The sequence below is a fragment of the Microplitis demolitor genome, chromosome 8 (assembly GCF_026212275.2).
Source record: "Microplitis demolitor isolate Queensland-Clemson2020A chromosome 8, iyMicDemo2.1a, whole genome shotgun sequence".
NCBI classification, from domain to species: domain Eukaryota; kingdom Metazoa; phylum Arthropoda; class Insecta; order Hymenoptera; family Braconidae; genus Microplitis; species Microplitis demolitor.
Genome location: NC_068552.1, coordinates 4,532,202 through 4,555,986, shown reverse-complemented (window position 1 = coordinate 4,555,986; position 23,785 = coordinate 4,532,202). Strand labels below are relative to the sequence as shown.

Here is a 23,785-nt window from a genome sequence, read left to right as displayed (position 1 = left end):
GACTCAAAAAAAAGAACTTAATGCCCCCAGTTGATCGAAATATTCTCCCAGTAATTACTCAGTTCGAGGGTATATAAAGACCCATCGGTTACCACGCGAGTAGTCGCCGTATTCCATATTTTATTTTTTTCTTCTCAGAGTAATCTGCAACTTAGAAATTCTGAACATCGCTCCAGAAGTATAACTCGTTCGTCTACATAAATCAGTTAAACCAATTTTCAACCCATTAACCCGTCATTGGAGCCAATGTTTGTTCGATTTTCGTGAACTTTCTCGATCGATTCGGGAGTCATTAAATTACTAGGCAATTTCTTGAACAGTTTCATTTTTTCTTATTTAATTTTTTTATTATCTTGAACCTCGGTTGTGCGGGACATCTAAGTCAGATTCGGCGACTCATACTAAATTCTAACCTCGTTATTTCGGCCTGGTTACCATCCGAAGGTTCGACTATCGACAATCTTTCATTCGAGAGTAGTTCTAAAATTAAATAAGGGTAAGGTGATTAGTGAAATTGCAAAAGAAGCAACCACACCAGCAGAACGTAGAACGCCTACAATCTACTCGCCGCCACGCCGCAGCAGCGAAAACCGAGAGCATCCGAGTGTATTGTCCAGCCACCACTAATCATTATGATCGTCATCAAATTGTACATCTTCAACCTAATTATCAATAAACCAGCAAAGTAGTAAGTGCTGACATTTTTATTACTAATCTTAAGAACATACACTCTCCTCCTATCCATATCCATGCTCGGCACCAAATAACGTGGTCCCCATTACCCGAGTAAAGGACTTCGGTGTCTTGACTCAAAATAAGGGACTGAATTCTATGTTATGTCATTTCAGACGTAACAGCCAAAGTTTTATATAAAAAAAAAAATCAAAAATTAAAAATGGTAAGTCGAAAAATTTTTGATTTTTTCCACAAATCTATAAAAGAAAAAAAAGAAGATAGGTCGCAATAATTTTTTTGTATTTTTTTTCGAAAAGTACATTTAACAACAAAAATTTTTAATCAAAAGATACCATGAGTCAAATTTTGAAAAAGTTATAGCTATTTAAAATACAAAAAACAATTTTTATTGAAAATTTTTTGTTTTTTTATTGATTCAGTAAAAAAATTTCAAAAAATTATGAGAAACGTTTTTGATGAGGTAGAAAAAGAGTAAAAATGTTGAGCCAAATCTAAAGTGGCCGGGTTCAAAAGTGATTGATTTGACGTGGAGTGCTCTATATGTTAAACATACACAAAAAAAGTTATATTGATAAATATATAATTAATATATTGCAGCAATATATATTTTTTTTCTATATATTATCATATATTAATGCGGCAAAACTATAAATACTATTTTATATATTATTCAACATATCACATTATAACATACATATATTTTAAATCATATTTTTTTGCATAAAGTTTTTTGATGCGGGCCTACATATGTGTACGCATAGAAATAAATAGTAGGGAAGACCGGTGCAAGATGGCTCATCCACGGCACGAGAGACCACTTTCAAAATTTAACAGAAAAAAATTTTTTTTTTATGGTTAAGTCTAAGATAAAGTCTCGATTTATGGATTTGATGTAATTCACAAATTCTCTCTGTATTAAAAAACATAAATATATTCAAAATATATCTTGGGATACATAAAAAAAAGTATTCCTGATTGAAAAAAAAAATGATATGAAATGATTCGACACAATTCGAAATAATTTAAAATAAGTTGAATGCGGACTTAAATATAAATATACACCTAGCTTGAATAAAGTCATTTTTTTCAATCAGGAGAATAAAAATGTAAAAATATATACATTACATTTTTTTTTTTCTTTTCATCGTATACTGATATCTTTGTTATAATTTTATACATACATTATTAAATATATATTTTTTATATTTTCATACATATAAGTTGAATATATTCTAAGATAGATTGTGAATATATTTAAAACATATAAGTACAAAAATCGGCCAAAAGTTCGCTATTAGAAACATATTTTTTTTTCATACTTAAAATATAGACTTTTTATATTTTGACATATTTTTTTTGAACTTTTTCAATAGGGGTGACTTCACGTGACGTGAGTGGTCAGCGCAATGAGTAGCAACATTTAGATGAAGCATTAAATGCATCATCCCTTATAACACATACGATAAGTACTCAGAATATTCGATCGACTTTTTTTTTCAATCTAACAAATGTTTTCAACAATAAATACCGTCTCTAAAATTTTTTGAAATTCAACAAATACTTATGGAATTTTATCAGCTTATTCGTTTGTACAAAGTATTGTGAAATCATTCTTTCACGGAGTGGATTATCATAAACGTTTTAATCCTAACTTAGTTACCAATTGTTCACTATAGACGCCAGACAGATATAGTACTTAAGTTATTTATTAGGGTGCTTTGTAAAAGTATACATATATTTTCGTCAATAGATAATATCATATAAACAACGTATCCAATATTTAATGGTTTCAAAATATCATTACCTCAAATGTTCTATACCTGTACTTCAATACAATGTACTTTTTCCTCGAGTAAGCAGCAGACATACGGGTATACCCGGGTCGAAAAATTTGATCTGTTTTTAATCAACTAAAAATTCTAAGTTATTATTATTAAATTTTATTTTTTATTTATATTTTATTAATATGTGAATTTCAATCTAGTTTTGCCCTTACTATTCCTTATTTAGACTATTTTCAGACTTATTTTCAATCATTTTTAGTCTGTTTTTATTCTTATTTAGTTCAAAATCCGACTTTTTCTGTCAATTATTTTTAGTCTGATTTTGATCAATATTCGATCAAAAGAAGATAAAAAATTTTTTTTTTTATAATCATGATGATAAATAATAAAAACAAAAAATTAATGAAAGTTTGATTTTTTTGACACATTGATATAAAATAATATTTATTTAATAAATAAATTAGACTCAATTAACATATAGACATTACTTAAAAAAAATCTAACTTCATCCTTCTTCTTTTCTTCTGATAGTGCATCCTAGTAACTGAGACTTTTTTGAACATACATTCTGAGAAAAATCAATTATTTTCCTCTGGCTTCTACCTTCAATTCATTCAGTTCCTTATCATCATCTGTTAGATTTTTAATAAATACAGAAATTTATTATTATAAGTTTATATTCAAAATGAAAGAGAATCTTAATTTATAGGATAATTGGTGAAAAACTTTGCCTTAAAAAAATAGATTATTCTAAGAAACTCAAAGATTGTGCGACACTGAGTAATCTTAATTTAAAAAAAAAAATTACGTGACAAATTTTTTTTTCAATTCTTTGCTCCATTAAAAGTGTTATATAAAAGCAATAAATTTGAATTCAAAAACTAATAAAAAAAGAAATTAGTATTTCCATTTATGGACAAAATTAATTACTACATGATTTATTAAAAATAACAAGAATGAATAAAGTTCAATTAAACTTACTGCTCATGGAAAGTGATTCAGGAGCATCTAGATATAGAGGATTATTTGAATTTTCTTGATATTTAAAACGTGCTGTCGCTATTTCGTATTACAATATCACAGAGGAATATTTTGATACGGTTTTGAATGTCTAAATATTTTTCGACTTTATTCAGTGAATTGAAGAAATTTTTGTTGAGATTTTAACGGTAATTTTACTACTTTCGTTGAATATTATTAATATTTTATCATTACAGAATTATATTTATAATATTAACGAGCGAACTACGGTTATGACGCGATTGTCTAAATATTACATCAAAAATTACACAGAAAGAAATGATTTTTTGGCGTAAATAAGTTCTATTTGTCCTAAGACATTTTATGCATTAAAAATTTTGAATCAAAATTTCCCTGGCGCGAGAAAAAGTTTTCTTTAGCCAAGAAAAAATTTTTCGCGGCGAGAGAATATTTCTTGGCGCGAAACAATTTTTCGAGTCCTAAAAGATTTTTTTTTTTTTTTTTTTTTTTTTTCATTTTATAGTAGAAAATTTTTTTTGCGCCAAAAAGTCATTTTTTTTTGTATATTATATATAATTTAAATTTAACTGTTTATTAAAATTTCTACTCAAAAATTTACTCTAGAATATTTTGTTTGTTTTAATAAATATTATAAAAATTTAATTAGACAAATCAATTATTAACTCGCGAACTTATTGATTTTGTTCATTGAATAATCACGAGATTCTTTAAAAAAAATCTACACCCGGTCAAATTTTTTTCTGACAATTGATTTTTAAAAAAGTTTAACAAAAAAAAAAATTTTAAATAACGCTTAATTATATTTACAAAAGTTATTTTTGAATGTTAAAAAACCATTTAGAATAAAAATTTTTTTTTAAATAAAATTTTGAAGGTACCCCATTTTGCCCTCCTAAATATACTGTAAAATTAAATAAATATAAGTATTGTATAATTACCTTCAACCCCAATTTTCGACGGTATTCAGTCTTGATCTTAATAAATAAATAGTAACTTAAATGTAGTAAATTAAAATTATTTAAAAATAAATTTTTATTTATTAAAACTAATTAAAATTATTTAAAAATAAATTAATATTAATTAAAACTTATTAAAATTAAATAATAAATTTAACTAAAATTATTATTCTTAAAGAGACTAATTAATATTATTTGAAAGCAATGGGATTCAAGGAATCTCAAAACTATTTTTAAATTAAAAAAATTTTTTTAGAACAAATAAATTTTTATTAAAAAATAGAAAAAATTTTTACGAAAAATTATATACAAAATTGAAAAAAAAAAAAATATATATAATAAAAAAAATTAACATTATACTTATATTTATTGCTAATATACTAATGAATATAATAATTTTAAAAAAATGCTCACTTTCATTATTTATTTCCAAAAAAAAAAAAAAACGTCAAGAAATGTATAAAAATTATTTCAATAATGAAAAAACATGAGCAAGAAATAAAAAAAAAAAAAATAATTGCACGTATATGTGTCCTTATTTTACGTTACTTGATGAGAATTTTTAAGTATATACATGATCACCATTAGTAAAAAAAAAATATATAACATATTTACAAATTAGCACTATATGAGTGCATGGGGTTCCTTTACATGATGGAACAGAGCCCAGACTTCTCGTGGCTTTTTGAAACTGGCGGCATCACCCACAATGTAGTCCGCTGAAGATTTGGCTTCACACGCTTAGGAACCTTGATCAGTTTCACCTCCTTCTCCACGACTGGTTCAGGCACCGGGACCACCTTCTTCCTGGGCACCATTTTCGTCTTTATGTTGACGGTAATAGTCGTTTTAACCCGTTCAATGTTCACTGGACGAAAAGTGAGATTGCCGTCGATTTCACATGTCGGCAAAAACGTGTTGGACGGAGTCACTTCACTGGAGTCGTCGATTTTGATTTTTTTGTATTGAGCATCATGCTCAATATCAAAAATATCGGCGGACCGTTTGGAAGCAGATTGTGGACTTGAAGATATACACTTGACGTCACCCATGATAATTTTATATAAACTTGAATGATCGTTACGATAACAAAAACTTGGAGTTTGAGATTTTGGTTATATTCAGAAACAACTTGGTTCGAGTTTGAAACTGAATGATCTTAAAATTTTAAGGACCGACGTTTAAGTAGACTGCAATACTTCAGGGAGGGGATTTTGGTTCTAATGGGACATTTGCAGCTAAACATCAGTAGTTAGCTCTCTGTAATAAGGATCAATGAATACTTCACACCTTTCATTACCTTCTCATTTAGACCTATTTAAATATTAATACTAAGAATTTGTGCAGATAATAAACGGGATTATCCGGCGACATAATTATACCTGTGTATGTCTGCTGCTTTCTCTATGAAAAAGTACATTTTATTTAGGTACAGGTCTAGAACATTAGAGGTAATGACATTTTGAAACCATTCAATATTGGGTACATTATTTATATATCACCTTTGACCAAAACACATCTATACTTATACAAATTACCCTGATAGATAACTTAAGTACTATCTCTGTCTGGCGTCTATAGTGAACAATTGGTAACTAAGTCAGGATTAAAACGTTTATGAATATCCATTTTGTGAAAGAATGATTTTAGAATATTCTGTACAACAAATGCGTTGATGGAATTCCATAAGTTTTTATTGGATTCTAAAAAATTTTGGTCTTTTTACCCCATCAAAAACGTTTCTTATAATTTTTTGAAATTTCTTCACTGAACCAATGAAAAAATTATAAATTTTTGATAAAAATTGCTTTTTTTATTTTAAATAGCTATATTTTTTTCAAAATTTGACTGATTGGGATCTTTTTTCTCACTATTTTTATTTTCAAATTTACATTTCGAAAAAAAAAAACGAAAAAATTATTGTAACCTATCTTCTTTGTTTTTTTTTTTTAGATTTTCGGAAAAAATCAAAAATTTTTCAATATTTACCATTTCTGATTTTTTTTTGTTATGTAAAACCTTGACATTTACTGCAAATCCTCAAATTATTTCAAAGTAATATTTTTTCGAAGTAGATTTTTTTTTTCCAAATAAAAAAAAATTTTGAAAACTAGCATTATTTCTTATAACACCATTCTGGCAATTTTTGAAAGTGCTCAGATAACTTCTAAATTTCAAAAAAAAAAAAAAAATGAAAACAATAATTTTAGATAGTAGTCGTCGAAAAAATTTGATTTTTTTTTTTTTTAAATCAAGTCAAAAAATAAAAGAACGTTCTGAAAAATTTTTTTGTATTTTTTGGAAAAAAAAAAAAAAATCACTCTGAAAAAACTTGAGCATTTGCAGGAAATGCCATGTTACGTTCTGAGGTAATTAAGTAAATTTTAATAAGGTTTTATTATAAAAGACAAAACCTATGAGCAGCCGTTTCGGTAATCTCGTTCTTGGCTTCCTTATTTCGCGAGCTCTCATAATGAAGGATTGTTTAATTCAGCCACCTGGCCATGGTCGGTTATTCTCAGAATCGGAATATTATAACAACCGCATTCTTCAGTTGCGTTCTTTTACCCGCAGTGAGTCATCATCAGCCACCCTATGTTTACCGAGATTTACCAGTACTCGTCCTTTTATTTTTTTTATTATTAAAATTCAACTCGGTATAGTCTTTTTCCTTACTCTATGACTCTTTGTTCTGGTTAAAGATAACAGCTACTCCGTGTTTTAACGTTGATGCGTATAAATTATAATATTACCACTGTATCTATTCTCTAAAAATTTTAACAAGAGGCAGCTGTGTAAACTTAAACACAAAGCCGAGATTACAATAAAATTTCTTATAAATCACGATGTCCAAGGTGGCCATTGTTACCAGCTCCCGCAGCCGCGAGTCATGCCTTATCGATAACTCCTTATCCCCCTGGCCTAGTTACACATCTTATTCTACATACACTTCCCCTACCCTGCTTGGAACAAAGGAAATTTCACCTATTTTTTCTCCACCTTCTCGTTACCCCATCTTGTGATATCTCATCCCACCTCCTCCAAATTTCTATCAAGTACAATTTCGGGGCCCACCTACTTCTCTCCTCCTTGTAAATTGTATCTCTCTTTAGTCTAAATGAACTATGTATCTATCTCCCTTATCAAGGGGCCAGGTTTTCCACCCACTCACAACCAAGTTGAGATATATTGGTTCCCTTCAAAAATGGGACCACCCATGCCCCTGTTTCTGACTCAAAAAAAAGAACTTAATGCCCCCAGTTGATCGAAATATTCTCCCAGTAATTACTCAGTTCGAGGGTATATAAAGACCCATCGGTTACCACGCGAGTAGTCGCCGTATTCCATATTTTATTTTTTTCTTCTCAGAGTAATCTGCAACTTAGAAATTCTGAACAACGCTCCAGAAGTATAACTCGTTCGTCTACATAAATCAGTTAAACCAATTTTCAACCCATTAACCCGTCATTGGAGCCAATGTTTGTTCGATTTTCGTGAACTTTCTCGATCGATTCGGGAGTCATTAAATTACTAGGCAATTTCTTGAACAGTTTCATTTTTTCTTATTTAATTTTTTTATTATCTTGAACCTCGGTTGTGCGGGACATCTAAGTCAGATTCGGTGACTCATACTAAATTCTAACTTCGTTATTTCGGCCTGGTTACCATCCGAAGGTTCGACTATCGACAATCTTTCATTCGAGAGTAGTTCTAAAATTAAATAAGGGTAAGGTGATTAGTGAAATTGCAAAAGAAGCAACCACACCAGCAGAACGTAGAACGCCTACAATCTACTCGCCGCCACGTCGCAGCAGCGAAAACCGGGAGCATCCGAGTGTATTGTCCAGCCACCACTGATCATTGTGATCGTCATCAAATTGTACATCTTCAACCTAATTATAGCGTATACACTAATCATACAGCTAAGGAACTACTAAGGGGTGAAATTCCGTCAAGATGAGATATAAATTACTCGAGTCGAAGTTTTGACTATGAACTACCTAATATTCGCGATGGAAAGCGAGTAGGAGTGGTACAAGGGCAATCGGTCGTGTGTCGAATCTGCAATAAAAGCGGTCATAGTGCTTTGACATGTTACCAGCGGGACCCAAATCGTAGCGACAATATTCGTGGACGAATTCCAAATAATCTAACTAATAATTATAACGGCAATCGGTATAATAATAATGATAATAACTCGAACCCATACCATGGAATGAACAATCGATACAATGATAATAACGGGATTCGAAATAATAATTATCCGCAGAATAACTACAGTAATAGAAGTAACGAAAATAACGGCCCAGGGCGGTATGAAGGTTCTTATGGAATCAACCATAGGAGCAATGACCAATACGTCCGTAATAATCCCAGTCAGAATCTCGGTAGTAATACTAGTGCGAGAGGCGAATTAAATACTCCAAATTTTAACCGCGAACGTGTAAATGGTAGGAGGGAGGAAAGGATCTGTTATGATTGTAAATTGCCTGGGCATTTTATGGTAGATTGTACGAAAAGAAGGGATAATAATCGCAGGTCACTTATGGACGGGCTGTCGGGCCCATCCACCAACGAACGAGCACGTGCAGGTAACGAAAACAGGTCGGGAAACTACCAAAACCCCCTGCGATCGGGCGCGGCGCGGGAGGATGGGAGATCCGAGCGCCCGGTTATGCAAGTAGTCGCGGAGGAAATGGACACGGAGGAGTCATTGGAGACGTTCCAGTGGCAGTAGTAAAGCTTAGCCACGATTGCGAAGCTCCTACTATAAAAATAATTTCTAAGGAAATGGTCGACTCGGCTATCTTAATGATCGATACGGGATGCGAACTAAATTTAATTAAATGCGGTATGGTTACCCCAGACACCTGGGTCGATCGTAGTGAAATATTAAAATTAACGGGAATTACCCCGGAATTTGTTTTCACTCTCGGTAGAATAGACACGGAGTTTTTCGGGATTCCAATTGTATTTCATTTAGTCCCAAACAAGTTTCCCTTAAAAAGGAACGGGATCTTGGGGTCAAAATTCCTAAAAGATAATGACATTGACGTACTTTACTCACAGGGATGTTTAAAGATTAATGGGTGCAAGGTAGAATTTGAACATGAGGAGACGGTAGTCATACCAGCTCGCACAAGGGCTGGATTTTACGTCCGCGTTGCCAATCCGGAAGTAGAAACGGGGTATGTACGGAGACTCAAAATTAATAAAGGAATTTGTTTGGGTAATGCGCTCGTGACGAATAGAAATGGGAGGGCGCACATGTTTATAGTTAATACAACGCCTGACGAAATAGAAGTAGTGGTACCGGTCGTTACATTGGAACCATATACGGAGAGTAATTATTTTAATGCTTTTATTAAAGACGAGAATGTTTGGGTGAATTATAATAGCAGTGGGGATACTGCTCGTGTTTGTGGCATCGGCGGAAAGGCCGATCATTGTATTTATAGCGACGAAAATGTCGCATACGCTGAGGAAATCAAACAAATTGATTTGCGAAGGGATGAAAACGCCCACTTGGTTCCAATGCGCGATGGGGGTACTGGCTGTATTTCAGAGGGTACTCGTAACAACGTAAACAGAGAAAATAAAAATGTCAATGATAATTCTAAAGAATTCGATCGCGGAGAAAAGTTCGCCAGAGTAAGTGATAATTGTGAAATTTTAGAAATGGGCGATCATGCCGTCGGAAAAATAGTCGGGAGAATTAATAGAGAAAATAAAAATGTCAATGATAATTCTAAAGAATTCGATCGCGGAGAAAAGTCCGCCAGAGTAAGTGATAATTGTGAAATTTTAGAAATGGGCGATCATGCCGTCGGAAAAATAGTCGGGAGAATTAATAGAAAAAATAAAAATGTCAATGATAATTCTAAAGAATTCGATCGCAGAGAAAAGTCCGCCAGAGTAAGTGATAACTGTGAAATTTTAAAAAAGGGCGATCATGCCGTCGGAAAAATAGTCGGGAGAATTAATAGAGAAAATAAAAATGTCAATGATAATTCTAAAGAATTCGATCGCGGAGAAAAATCCGCCAGAAAAAGTGATAATTGTGAAATTTTAAAAATGGGCGATCATGCCGTCGGAAAAATAGTCGGGAGAATTAATAGAAAAAATAAAAATGTCAATGATAATTCTAAAGAATTCGATCGCGGAGAAAAGTCCGTCAGAGTAAGTGATAATTGTGAAATTTCAAAAATGGGCGATCATGCCGTCGAAAAAATAGTCGGGAGAATAAATAGAGAAAATAAAAATGTCGATAATAAGTCTAAAGAATTCGATCGCGGGGAAAAGTCCGCCAGAGTAAGTGATAATGGTGAAATCTTAAAAATCGGTGATCACGCCGTCGGAAGAATAGTTACGAGAAGTAATAATAATGAAGGTAAAAATGTTGATGGTGACTTTAAGGGATTGGATCGCGAAGAAAATTTCGCCGGAGTCAAAGAGAACTTTGAAGTTTTACAAATAGACGAGCGTGCCGTCGGAGAATTAAATATTTGCGAGACCGATAGTGGGAGTAGGGAGGTCAGAAATGTTGTTGAAAATTGTGATAACGGGGAAATTAACGATCGATTTTATCGGGACCAACGAGTTGAAATTATAATGCAATTATTAAGACATGAACACATGAACGAGGAAGAACGGGACAGTATATTGGAACATGTCCGGGAACACCACAATAGCTATTTTATTCCGGGAGACAAACTAAGTTGCACAAACGTGCTGACGCACAAAATTAAAACTACTGACGATGTACCGGTATTCACGCGACAGTATCGATACCCCCAAACGTTGAGGGGTGAAATTAATCGACAAGCGAAGGAGTTGGAAGAACAGGGGATCATCGTGCCATCAGTATCGCCGTACAATACAGCCGTGTGGATTGTCCCCAAGAAACCTGATTCTCAGGGTAATAAGAAATATCGACTAGTGCTTGACTTTCGGCCGTTAAACGAAAAAACTGTGGGGGACGCACAGCCGTTACCCCTGATAACCGAAATTTTAGAGCAGTTGGGTGGGGCAATTTATTTCTCCACGTTGGATTTAAAGTCCGGCTATCACCAAGTTGAGGTAGACCCGGCAGATCGCCACAAAACTGCGTTCTCGACCGCTTTCGGCCATTTTGAATTCTCGCGAATGCCCTTTGGGCTTAAAACAGCACCCGCTACCTTTCAGCGTATAATGAATATAGTCTTATCGGGGCTCCAAGGAGTCGAAGTATTTGTTTACTTGGATGATATCGTTATATATGCGAGCTCGTTAGAAGAGCATGCTTTAAAATTAGAACGAGTCATGAAGCGTCTCAGGGCAGCTAGTTTGAAACTTCAACCGGATAAATGCGAATTCTTGCGCAGGGAGGTTATTTACCTAGGTCATATAATATCCGCTGATGGAGTGCGGCCCGACCCGTCCAAGATAACGGCGGTAAAGAATTTTCCGCGTCCACGAACTCAGAAAAATATTCGGCAATTTTTAGGGTTAGCGGGATACTATCGACGATTCATCCATCGGTTCTCGCAAATTGCAAAACCTCTTACAAATTTACTAAAAAAGAATATAACCTTCGAATGGGGTCACAGCCAGCAAGCTGCGTTCGAAACATTACGTGACAGCCTGTGCGAGGAACCAGTCCTCCAATACCCTGACCCGACTCAACCTTTTATTGTAACGACCGACGCGTCAGGTATCGCTATTGCAGGGATACTAAGTCAAGGACTCGTTGGAAAAGACAGGCCAGTCGAGTATACTTCGCGCGTTTTAAATGAAAATGAACAGAAATACAGCACGTACGAAAAAGAAGCGTTAGCCATATTGCACTCCGTATCGCAGTTCCGACCCTACCTGTATGGACGCCCATTTAAACTAGTAACGGATCATAAACCACTAGTTTGGATGCAGACCGCGAAAGATCCTACGTCACGGTTAACTCGATGGAGACTAAAGTTACAGGAATATCAATTCGAGGTTGTATATAAGGCCGGGAAAACAAATGTTAACGCAGACGCACTGTCACGAAACCACCCTGATTACTTCCCCGGAAGGTTGACGGAAAACAGCGAGATGGACGAGGAAGGAGTTATGGATGAGCGCGACCCTCAGATACTGGTAATAACGCGGGCCCAAACTGCCAAGACAAAGGCCGAACTGACCGAGCAGCCACAACCGTCAACATCTTACGATGCTCCAATTGCCGCACGAACAAGGAGTCGGGTTAGATATACGGGCGAAAAATTTAACGATAGTGAGGAAAAGAAATGCTTCAACCCGGACGAAATGGAAATCATAGAATTCACAAAATCAGAGCAACCCCGAATTTCCTCAGGAGAAATCTCAACCCGGGTCGCCAGAAATACGCAATTCCACTGGGAAAACGACGATCAACATGATGGGAGTGAGACAGAAGAAGGCTCGGACGAATCGAAGCTGGGGGAAGAAGATGAAGAAACGCTAGACGTAAGGAAGAACCGGTCGGGTATACCGCGACGGGTAATAGAGACTCGCGATCATATTTACATGCAGAAAAATAACTACCTTTATTTCATAAACGAAGAAGGTGAGCCATGTGACGAGGGGTCTAGGAAAATGAGCGAGCGAGCGTCATTACCCCGTTTTAAAAATTTGAAGGCTAAAAGCGTAACGTTGGTACGGGTGGGAAAACGGCAACATGTCGCGGTGGTACTGAATTCACAAAAGATTCTCAGTTGGGAATGGATACGAAAAGCTCTAACGAATACGCTAGAAAAACTAAGGTTGCGAGCTATAAGTATGGCCAGGTCGCGAGTAATAAACGGGAAAACCTGGAACCAGGTGTTGGCAATATTACGTGGTTGTTTCGTGGGGACCGGTACTACACTAACTATATGCCTCGGTATGGTCGAGTACGTAGACCGCAACGAACGCAAGGGCATCCTTGAGGAAGCTCATGCCTCAGCCATCGGAGGACATAAGGGTATCTCTAAAACCTATAACCGTGTTCGTCTACGCTACTATTGGGAAGATATGAAATTGGATATACAAAAGTTCATCCGAAACTGCTTATCGTGCCAACTGTCCAAGTTGAGACGTGTGAAGACAAAACAACCAATGCAAATAACCGATACTCCGGAAAGTGCATTTGATAAGGTCGCGATAGATATCGTCGGTCCACTTACAAGGACGAGGAACGGAAATTTATATATCCTCACCGCACAAGATTTACTAACAAAATTAGTAGTTGCGGTCCCGTTAAGGAAAACGACGTCTGAACAAATTGCGAAGGCTTTCACCAAACGCGTGATTTGCATATACGGGCCGCCCAAATCCATTCTCACCGATCAAGGTGCAAACCTAATAAGCCAATTGATGCGAGAATTCGCAAAAATATTTAAAATTAAAAGATACCGTGCTACTGCATTTCATCCGCAATCGAACGGATCTCTTGAACGTTCTCACCACTCTCTGGTCGAATATTTGAAACAATTCGCGAACCAGGAGGAGGAATGGGACGAGTGGTTAGAATTAGCCACTTTCTCATATAACACTAGCGTCCACGAGGGAACTCGTTACCAACCCTTCCAACTCGTATACGGTCGACCTGCCCGACTACCGTCCAGCAAGATTGAAGAAGGCCCAGTACACACGTATGAAGATTTCATTACGGAGTTGACGATCCGAATCCACAAGGTACAATCACTGGCCCGCGAAAACCTAGTCCTAGCGAAAGAAAGATCAAAAAAATATTACGATCGTGACATAACCACCGTATCATTCCACCCCGGTGATTACGTGTTCTTATTGAAGGGACACAAAAAGGGCAAGCTACACTTACCGTATGATGGGCCATATGAAATCCTGGAGATCAGGCCTGACGGTAATATTAAGTTAAAAATAAACCGCAAGGTTAAAATAGTCCACCCTAACCGGTGAGCTTACTCCCACATACAGCCACTCGACGAAGAAGGTGATAGTAGCGAGGACGAATGAAAAGAAAAAAAAACACAACACAACAAGAAGACCCAAGCTATACATAACAATGAAACCATAATAGTTATTTTTTTTTATTATTTCCCTCCTGTTCACATCCGATCTTCCCCCTTTCACCCTCTTCCCCACTATTCTTCCAAAAAAAAAGAGAGGAGGAATCAGATTAGTAAGCTCATTAACAGTCATAACGATCGTTGCAGCACCAATGTCGCAGAACCGCGGGCAATCGCCTAGGCGAAGGACGCCTCCTCCGACACTAACCATTGGTTACGGGCCACACTCCCATGTCACAGTACCACGATTTATCCAGTATGCTTGCGAACAACGTCGATTCGAGACTTTCGCCGGCTGGACGGGTCCTCCAACGTTACCACGAGACCTGGCCGCTGCGGGGTTCTTTTACATTGGCGTCGGAGATCAAGTAACGTGCTATGAGTGTGCGGTACGAATTGGCCGATGGGAAGAGGGCGAAGACCCGGTAGCCAGCCATCGGCGTTGGCAGCCCAATTGCCGGTTCGTTCAAACTCTACCTATCGTCGATATAACATTAACTCCAGTCCCAGCCCCTACACCAGCTGAGCAACCCGGACGGGGGAGTCTCCTCATGGACGGGAATTATTTTGTTATACCTGACCCTCCCGCCGAACAGAGTTCACCCAAGGTCCCACAATTCCTCAAACTTGGGCACCTGAATCTGGCGAAACCACGGGGCCCCATGTATCCCGAATGTTCGAGCTACGAACGAAGACTTGAAAGCTTCCACGACTGGCCAACCACTAATCTCCAATCCAAGGAACGGTTAGCGGAAGCCGGATTCCTGTACGCCAATTGTAACGACCAGACCCTGTACTTCCACTGTGGTGGGGGACTAAAATATTGGATAAAGGAAGATGACCCATGGGTCGAGCATGCGAAATGGTTTAATAAATGTTATTGGTTATGGTCAGTAAAGGGTCAGTCATTCATCGATCGTGTCCAAGAACAAATAGGCATTCCAATACTCCCAGATAACCCTGAGCCCCCAGAGCGGGTAATTAGAGTGTCCGAGTGCGAACGCGAGCCCGAAGTTTGTCGCGAAGAGGGAAGCGACGCGGAAACGGTTGTCGAATCCACATGGGGGACTGAAGACCAAAATCGGTGTAAAATATGCCTGTGCGAGGAGCTGGGAATAGTATTTCTACCATGTGGCCATTTGGTAGCCTGCGCGAAGTGTGCCCCTAGTTTAACCCGCTGCGCTGTCTGCCGAGAACTTATTGTCTTGGTAGCCCGCGCTATAATTTCGTAATCCCCACGAGTAAGGTTTCAGGAGGGAAAAGGGTGAGACGTGGCAAATAATAGTAATAGTAAAACCAATAGTCATAGGAATAATAGTGATAATAATTATTAAGTGTAATTTTAAAGCATCTACTACAAAATCGTGGGTTCCCAGATTGTCTTTTCCTCTTCTATAACGGTAGGGTAAAGGCACAAGAAAAGAAGCCTTCCTAAACCTATATACCGTATAGATGTATCTTACTAAGAGCGGTCGTACCACTCAATAGTCCGCTATATGAGAGATCATAATCTATTTGCAGAAGGAACATGACCGCATATCAAAATACAACAACGGGTGCGTATCGCAAAAATATGGTATGGGACAACCCTCACCAAACCTGTATCGTGATCGACGTTCAAGGATTTGAGGATGACCATGGACAGTTGGTGCCAAAGGAAATCGCAGTGCTAGATATGGGACGAGCGAATCAAGAACATTGGATGGTGGATTATCCGTTTTCCTTGTATAACATGAGTTACAAAACTCGTCGGCGTAGTATCGTAAGGACGGCTCTACATGAGATGGTTTGGGAGACCAGGGGCATGGACCTCGAGCTGACTTATGGTCGATTACACCATTTAGTTCGGATTTCGACACAAGTTTTCGGGTTCGGTACCGAAGTATCGAAATTTTTAACTGATATTACAGGGGTACAGGTTGACGATCTCTCGCGTCAAATGCCTCCCCTCGGACAATTACCATGCGCGGAGGAATATTGCTTCTTTCACGGTAAGGAACTGGGTAAACGATACCACTGTGCACTAAATAATGTGTATCGGGCGAAGAAATGGTTGATTAAGGAATCACCGGGATACCTCAACAGCGAGTACGATATTCCCCGCTCGTTGCGTGTAGAAGACAATACTTATGTAGCCATGGGACCGGGGACATAATTAATGCGTTCCAGGGGTCCCTCCTCCCTTCCCCTATTACCAAGCTCGCCCGATACCCCGGGTATAGTGGAGGAATTTCAAGAAGAAGCTGCTCCCTTATTGGACCGGGAACCACTATCGCCCTGGGAGTCGGAGTATGAAGACCCACGGGGTGCTACTACCCTTCCTCATGCTTCAAATGGAAGGAAGAGATTCATCCACAAGCTACGTCGGTCAACGAGCATTCGGGGATGGCAGGCCATGTTCACTCTTTGGTTCGCTTTGCTGCTGAATCCAGTTGGAGCTCTCATTGGCTATGATTGTGGGGCACCTGGTCTAAATGTTACCACGTTGTCGCTACTAAACGTGGGTGAATGCAATATTCCAGAACCTAAGGTAAATACGACTCAATTACGCATTCAATTACTCCAACTAAATGAATATACAAGTACTAGAGTTATTCAATGCAAAATAAATATAAAACGAACTATTACTTATTGCGGAGTTCACAGTCATAGTTCTATAGTTAAGGGCGCAGAAAATACTTATCTGCAATCCATAGGGGCAGATGAGTGTCAAAGTATCCATAACACGGGAATTGCTCACCTTGGGGTAGACACCCAGGTTGTCGGTCTCAAATCAAATTCCTCATCATCTCACAGTATAACCTTAGCGGGAGGAATCGAGGTTAACGGGGGATGCAACCGGGTGACCTACGCAGACCCCTACGGGGTATGGAACAACGTAGTTGTACAGGGGTATGCGACGATAGAGCTGAGGGATTATTACGCCCAAGTAGACTTGGAAAAAAATTTGGTGTTACTGCGATCCGGAGTCGTATGCCCATTGGCTGAGGGCAGTTGTTCCGACATTGACGCGGGAAACACATTCTGGTCACCCCTACCTACTGACGGTTGCGTTGGTGAGCGGTATCAAGTCTTATACGACGGTCCCGCTTCGAAGATAATAGATGAAGGTGGTGCTAATAAGGAAAATAAGGAGGTAGTATATACTGTGGTAAGCCGGGACGTTACATTCGCGTTTCTACGAAAGGGGCGTCAGATGTTATGTGGATATCAGCTAATACGAACAGAACACCCACAACTTTTTGTTGTAGAATATACTGAGGTAAACGTTTTCCCTAAGAAAAAAGCAATCATTAGTAAGAACGCTGATCTTATGGCATACGTGAATTCGAAATTCGTTTACGTCGAACGCCATATTAGAACTCAAGTCGATCACCTTTACCGCGACATTTTGAAAAATAAGTGCGATTTAGAAGTCCAAATATTAAAAAATTCCCTTATGCACGCCACACAGACACCCGACGAATTCGCGTATCACTTAATGAAGGGACCCGGGCATATGGCTGTCGTAGCTGGAGAAGTTATCCATCTAATTAAATGCGTACCAGTAAATGTTCGGGTACGAACAACAAACGAATGTTACCAACAATTACCCGTGTCCAAGGACAATGATTCCAGTGTATTCCTAACTCCCCGAACACACATCCTATTAAATTCCGGTACCCAAATCAATTGTAACTCAATTTTACCTACCATGTATATGTTGGCCGATTCCTGGTAAACTTTTACTCCAAAGTTGACTGCCATTGCCGCGCCTGATAACCTGAAGCCCGCTACGACTGTAACCTGGTCGTATGTGAATCCAAGCTCACTGGCAACCAGCGGGATATATAGTTACGAAGACCTGAAAAATCTACGGTCTAGCATTATGTTCCCTGCGGAACGGCCGACCGTATTAAATACGCTGGCCCGCACTATTACGGGTCAACCATCCCAACGTCAGGGTGCTAATTTTGTAAACTTGCTCGATGAAGACGCTCTAACAAAAATCGCAGAAGGAGCTTGGGTAAGGATATGGGGGTCGTTTTTAACCTTCGGGACCGCTAGCGCCGGGATAATCGGGCTACTGTTAATCATTCGATTCGTCAAACTAGCCGTTGATACGGTGATCCACGGCTACGCCCTTCATTCGATATACGGGTGGTCCATTCACTTAATAGGAGCAGTGTGGAGTTCGATGACCCACTTGCTCATTCACTTAGGAACAAGGAAAACCGTCCAGGAGGAGGCAACACGGGAATCGGTACCCACTGCTCCCACGACAACCGAAAACACAGAAGACACCGAACCTCCAAGGGTCGAACCACCACAGACTTACTACACTTATTTGAGACAGGCGGCTCACGAGCTACATGTTTAATTGTTTTAGGAATAATGGACCCTTTTGACCTTCAATACGTTCTCGGACCGATCTCACAGCAAGACAAAACTAGTTCAGAAGAAGAACTTGAGGAATACCTCGCGAAATTAGCAACTAATTTACCGGAAGAAATGCAACGTGTTTCCTCACTCCCTACATCTTTTTCTACCACCCCTCTTCTTCCTACCCTCGGCAAGGGGCCCTCCCGGAACCTTCCCCTCGCTATTCAGGCAGATTCCCCACTACTAGCAGCAAGAAACCAAGGGGGAGAGATGTCTAATTTAGAAGAAACCGATGAAGAACTTCCCTCATCTCCACTCGCTACGTCCTCCTCGGGAGGCCAAGCACCCCCCCCCCCCCCATACTATACCAGAAAATGAAGCTTCGACTCCTTCTCGAAAAATGTCCCTTAGGAAAAGGCAACCGTCGACACCCTCGGAGCCATATTCTTCACCAGCGCCTTCGGGGTCATCTTCACGGAAACGGTCCCTAAAACGGAAGCCCACTAAAAAGGGCATCTCATCTTTACCCCCTCAGCCAGAATCCTCTTGCACTTCCTCTCAAACTTCCCCCCGCGAAGTAACCACAACCAGCTCTGCTCGAGCCATACTTGCCGCTTATACGTCGGAAGGCAACCAAAAGGGGGATTTACGCCACCGAATGAGCACAATAGAAGTGGCACCACAACTGCGACCCTATTACGACGCAATGTACAGCGTTTACGAAATCCTTCAAGAAATACCCGAATCCCAACCCAAGTTCTCGCGGCTTCGTATGGCAGTAACCAATTTGATTCAACAAGTTTTTTCTGATGTGTTCACTTACAAAACCACTTTAGAACGAGACATATGGCACCCGATAAATCATCTGGTTTGCAAATCAGGCGTTTCATGGGTCAGTGAAAGGGGGAAACTCTGTAAAACTTGCGCCAAGGGTTTTGGGCTAACAAGGACTACAGTCGTAAACCAAACCTGGAGTGTTACTTCCACTCACTCGTTGATCGAAAGGTCCCAAATCACCGACATAATATGTATGCGATGTTATCAACCTATACATCGGATGGACGACGTTACCAAATGTCCCGAGTGTATTTTGGTCTTTTGGGTTGGCCGAGAGTCAGTGCGAAAAGGGGCGGCAATAGATGTGTTGGCATATCAGCGCCACGGATTGAGAATGCAATAATCATACAGAATTTTCTTGAAGGTGTGGGCAATGGAAGGGTACGTGAGACAACTATCGCCAGACCATGCAACCTTCTTCGGGGAGATGATCCATCAACTGCAATCCAAATTCGACCCCGTAATCCAACAAGAGGGAGAAGGATCCATGGAACTCGTTCTAGCACTGCAGGGAATTCCCATCTACTTACCGTACCCACGCGCCGATACGGTGATTACAACGTACGCTGAGGCCAAACGGATCCACCGAGAAGGTCGGACACTTACAACCACGTCACATCCCTCTACAACCTTTGGAAGCTAAGGGGGGTGCAGCTACAGGAAATGATCAGAGACATCAAATTTGTATCCCTAGACACGGATGAGTATAACGCCCTTTGCTACACCACTCAAGAACTTATAATATCGCAGGGTGACAATACTAACGTCAAAAAATACATGACGAGTCGGATCATGTTAATCTGGTACTTCCACCAGATTACGGTGGTGCTATTTAACTACCGACAAACGCTACCTCACAGACACTTGAGCGAAAATCCGGTCCTTGCTATGCAATATCGTGAAACGCACGGGCAATGCTACCTGAGTGGGACTACCAGTACCCGGTATGTGAAAAAGTATACCGAACTTTTCCTGCAAGAACGACAGACCGTCTATACGATGTTCTCGAACCAGAATCCCGATTCTCTGGTTTCACTTCTGCTCAATTACCTGGAGGACAGGCACCCCGCTAGTGATTTCAGAGCGGATATGAGGAAATATTTACTAAAGGCTACCCATTTCAAATATAATTACTTACTGGCGGAGTGCATCGATATGGTGGAATACAGTAGTGGCGAGGAAGACGAGGTCTTAATTTAATCACTAGAAAAAAAAAAACCCGAAAGTCCTTTTTTTTTTTTCTTTCCACCTTGTAAGTCACCTACGATAACCCTTCACAGTATTTCATTCCTTCCCTTCCCCCTTAGTTTGAATAACGATAACCCGCTCATTTTCCCTTATGATCTTATTCAATCAAAAGAAACGGGAGGTCCGTCCTTACTAAACTTCTTCCTTTGCTCTGCTGCCAGGATCCTACCATATTAACTTCGTGAGGTGTACAGAAGTTCTAATTATCCTGAGATTTAGCCCTTGATTGTTTCTGTTCCCTTGTATATACATATATATATATACATTATTTTTTTTTCCTTTCCTCTCCTTCCCTCTCCCTCCTTCACCCTTTACTCTCTCTCTCGGTTCCTATGTACAACTAACCCTAAGGTTGTCATCATCATGAGTGCCGCATATTAATCGTGCAAACTCCCTTGCTTGTCATCTAAGATCAGGTGCTCTGAGAAGAAGGTTAAGATAATAAATTCTTTTTATACCTATATAACTCATTAGATAATAAATTGTCTCATAGCAATACTTCCGTTACGCCCTAGGAATTATAAAATTTGCATTTCGGAAACTGCATGTAATTTTGGGCACACCTAATTATTTGCGAACTCATAGGCTAGACGTTTACATCTTTTCTTTGTGTGTCACTTCTTTTATAAAAAAAAAAAAAAGAGAAAAAAAAATCGAAAAGATAGTTACCATGTAGGCCAAATATTAACCAAATGGCAACGCTCATTATTATGCTACTACAATTTTTTTTTCTCTCTCTCTCTATAAAATGCTTTACTATTGCTAATCAATTGCTTATAACCTTAGATATTATGTAATAAGAAATTTATACTATGTTTTATCACTATGGACGACAATTTAGTCGTTAACCAGTTGCTTATAATTTTTAACTATTTGTGTAAAAAAAAAAGAGAGAAAAACAAAAAAAAGGTATTATATTATTATATATGTTTAATACGACTAATAATCAATTGCTTATAATCTTAGATACCAAGTATAAAAAAATTATACTATGTTTATTCGCATAGACGACGATTTAGTCACTAATTAGTCGCTTATAATTTTTAACTATTTGTGTAAAAAAAAAAAAAAGGGGGGAGAGAAAAACAAAAAAAAGGGTATTATATTATTATATATGTTTAATACGACCAATAATCTATTGTTTATAATCTTAAATACCAAGTATGAAAAAAATTATACTATGTTTTATCGCATAGACGACGATTTAGTCACTAATTAGTCGCTTATAATTTTTAACTATTTGTGCAAAAAAAAGAGAAAAAAACAAAAAAAAAGGGTATTATATTATTATATATGTTTAATACGACCAATAATCAATTGTTTATAATCTTAGATACCAAGTATAAAAATTTTATACTATGTTCTATCGCATAGAGGACAATTTAGTCGCTAATTAGTCGTTTATAATTTTTTACAAATTGTGTCAAAAAAAAAGAAAAGAGAAAAACAAAAAAATTTATATTGTTATCTACGTCAAAATACGAGTGATAATCAATTGCTTGTAATCTTAGAGATAAGGTATAAAAATTCTTTTTTTTTATATACTATGACGACAAACCAGTCGCTAACCAGTTGCTTATAATTTTAACTATTATGGTTCAAAAAGGATTTTTTTTCTCTCTTCAAAAAAAAAAAAAAAAAAATATTATATTATTATATGTGTCAAAAAGGACCAATAATCAATTGTTTATAATCTTCGATATTGTGTGTCAAAATCTTATATTATACTGTACCAAACTGGGCGACCAATTAATCACTAATCAATTGCTTGTAATTTTAAGTATTATGTAAAAAAAAAAACAAAAGGAAAAAAAACTTGATGTTATAATAGAGCCACTCTAAAAGAAAATTTTTTTTATAATCTATCATTATATGCGTTAAATTTAACAACGAATCAGTTGTTGTAACCTGAAATATTGTGTGCCAATGGAAAGCTCCAATGTCGATACCATAATTGAACCACAAGTTAAAATAAACTTCTAATTATATTCTATTATTATATGCGTCGTTTAAAAAAAGGGGGAATCCCTAATATTTGTAACTTAGTTAGTTGCGCATAACACGTACAATTATATACATTTTTTTTTGTTTGAATGCGTCCTAATGAAATTAAAATCACATACAAACCATGAACTCTCTTACGGTCTCACCTTATTCCTTTTGTTTTTTTTTTTCTTTTTTCTCTTCTCTCTCGACATTATTTCCCTTGGATAAGACGGTGACCGCGGGAGTGTCTTAATCCAGGTACTATCGTAAGCCCTTTGGTAAACATAAGAGATTCTTACCTGCTTATAATACTTACTAAAAATAAAAGGCTATTTAACCTTCCTGGTTAATATTATCCACACAACTTACAAAAGAGTTTTGTTTTTATTTTGTGTATGAATAATTAACTAATAAATACAAGAAATCATACCAGGTAAGAGGAGGGACAGGAATCAGGTACTAAACGTTTAACTCTCTCTCCCTTTAGTGTCAGGGGTATTAAACTTATGTCATAATCTAAGAACGGTCCCGCATGAAAAAAAAAATGTATATTTTTATTTTATATATGAAAATATATAATTATATAAAACGGCAAAAATTTATGTATGTTAAATATATTGTTCATATAATTTGAAAGTATATTCTTTCTTATGACATCAACTATAAAAGAAAATATATATTTTATTATAGAGCATTGTATATTTTAAAAGTATAATTTCCCGGTTATAAATTCCTATATAATGAAATATAATCGAGACATATATTTTGAGGTATAGTAACGGCTATATAAAAAAAAAAAAAAAATTTCTTTTTTTTTCATTATATTTTTCCTTATTATATATTGGATAATATACTTAAAAATATATAATATACATATTTTTTTTTTATC

The 23,785-nt window shown here is 37.3% G+C and overlaps 2 protein-coding genes across 2 annotated transcripts; both read left to right on the top strand.

Annotated features, from left to right (window-relative positions):
* Positions 1-8,654: 8,654 nt before the first annotated feature.
* Positions 8,655-9,176, top strand: LOC128668422 (GATA zinc finger domain-containing protein 24-like). Its single transcript, XM_053741365.1, has one exon. The coding sequence runs from the start codon at positions 8,655-8,657 to the stop codon at positions 9,174-9,176; it is 522 nt and encodes a 173-aa protein (XP_053597340.1).
* Positions 9,177-14,615: 5,439 nt separating this feature from the next.
* On the top strand, positions 14,616-15,695 carry LOC128668421 (baculoviral IAP repeat-containing protein 7-B-like). The gene has a single exon (XM_053741363.1). The coding sequence runs from the start codon at positions 14,616-14,618 to the stop codon at positions 15,693-15,695; it is 1,080 nt and encodes a 359-aa protein (XP_053597338.1).
* Positions 15,696-23,785: the final 8,090 nt, after the last annotated feature.

Excerpts from the sequence above, each read along its gene's own strand:
- LOC128668422 (XM_053741365.1), top strand. The coding sequence starts at position 8,655 with ATGAACAATCGATACAATGATAATAACGGGATTCGAAATAATAATTAT.
- LOC128668421 (XM_053741363.1), top strand. The coding sequence starts at position 14,616 with ATGTCGCAGAACCGCGGGCAATCGCCTAGGCGAAGGACGCCTCCTCCG.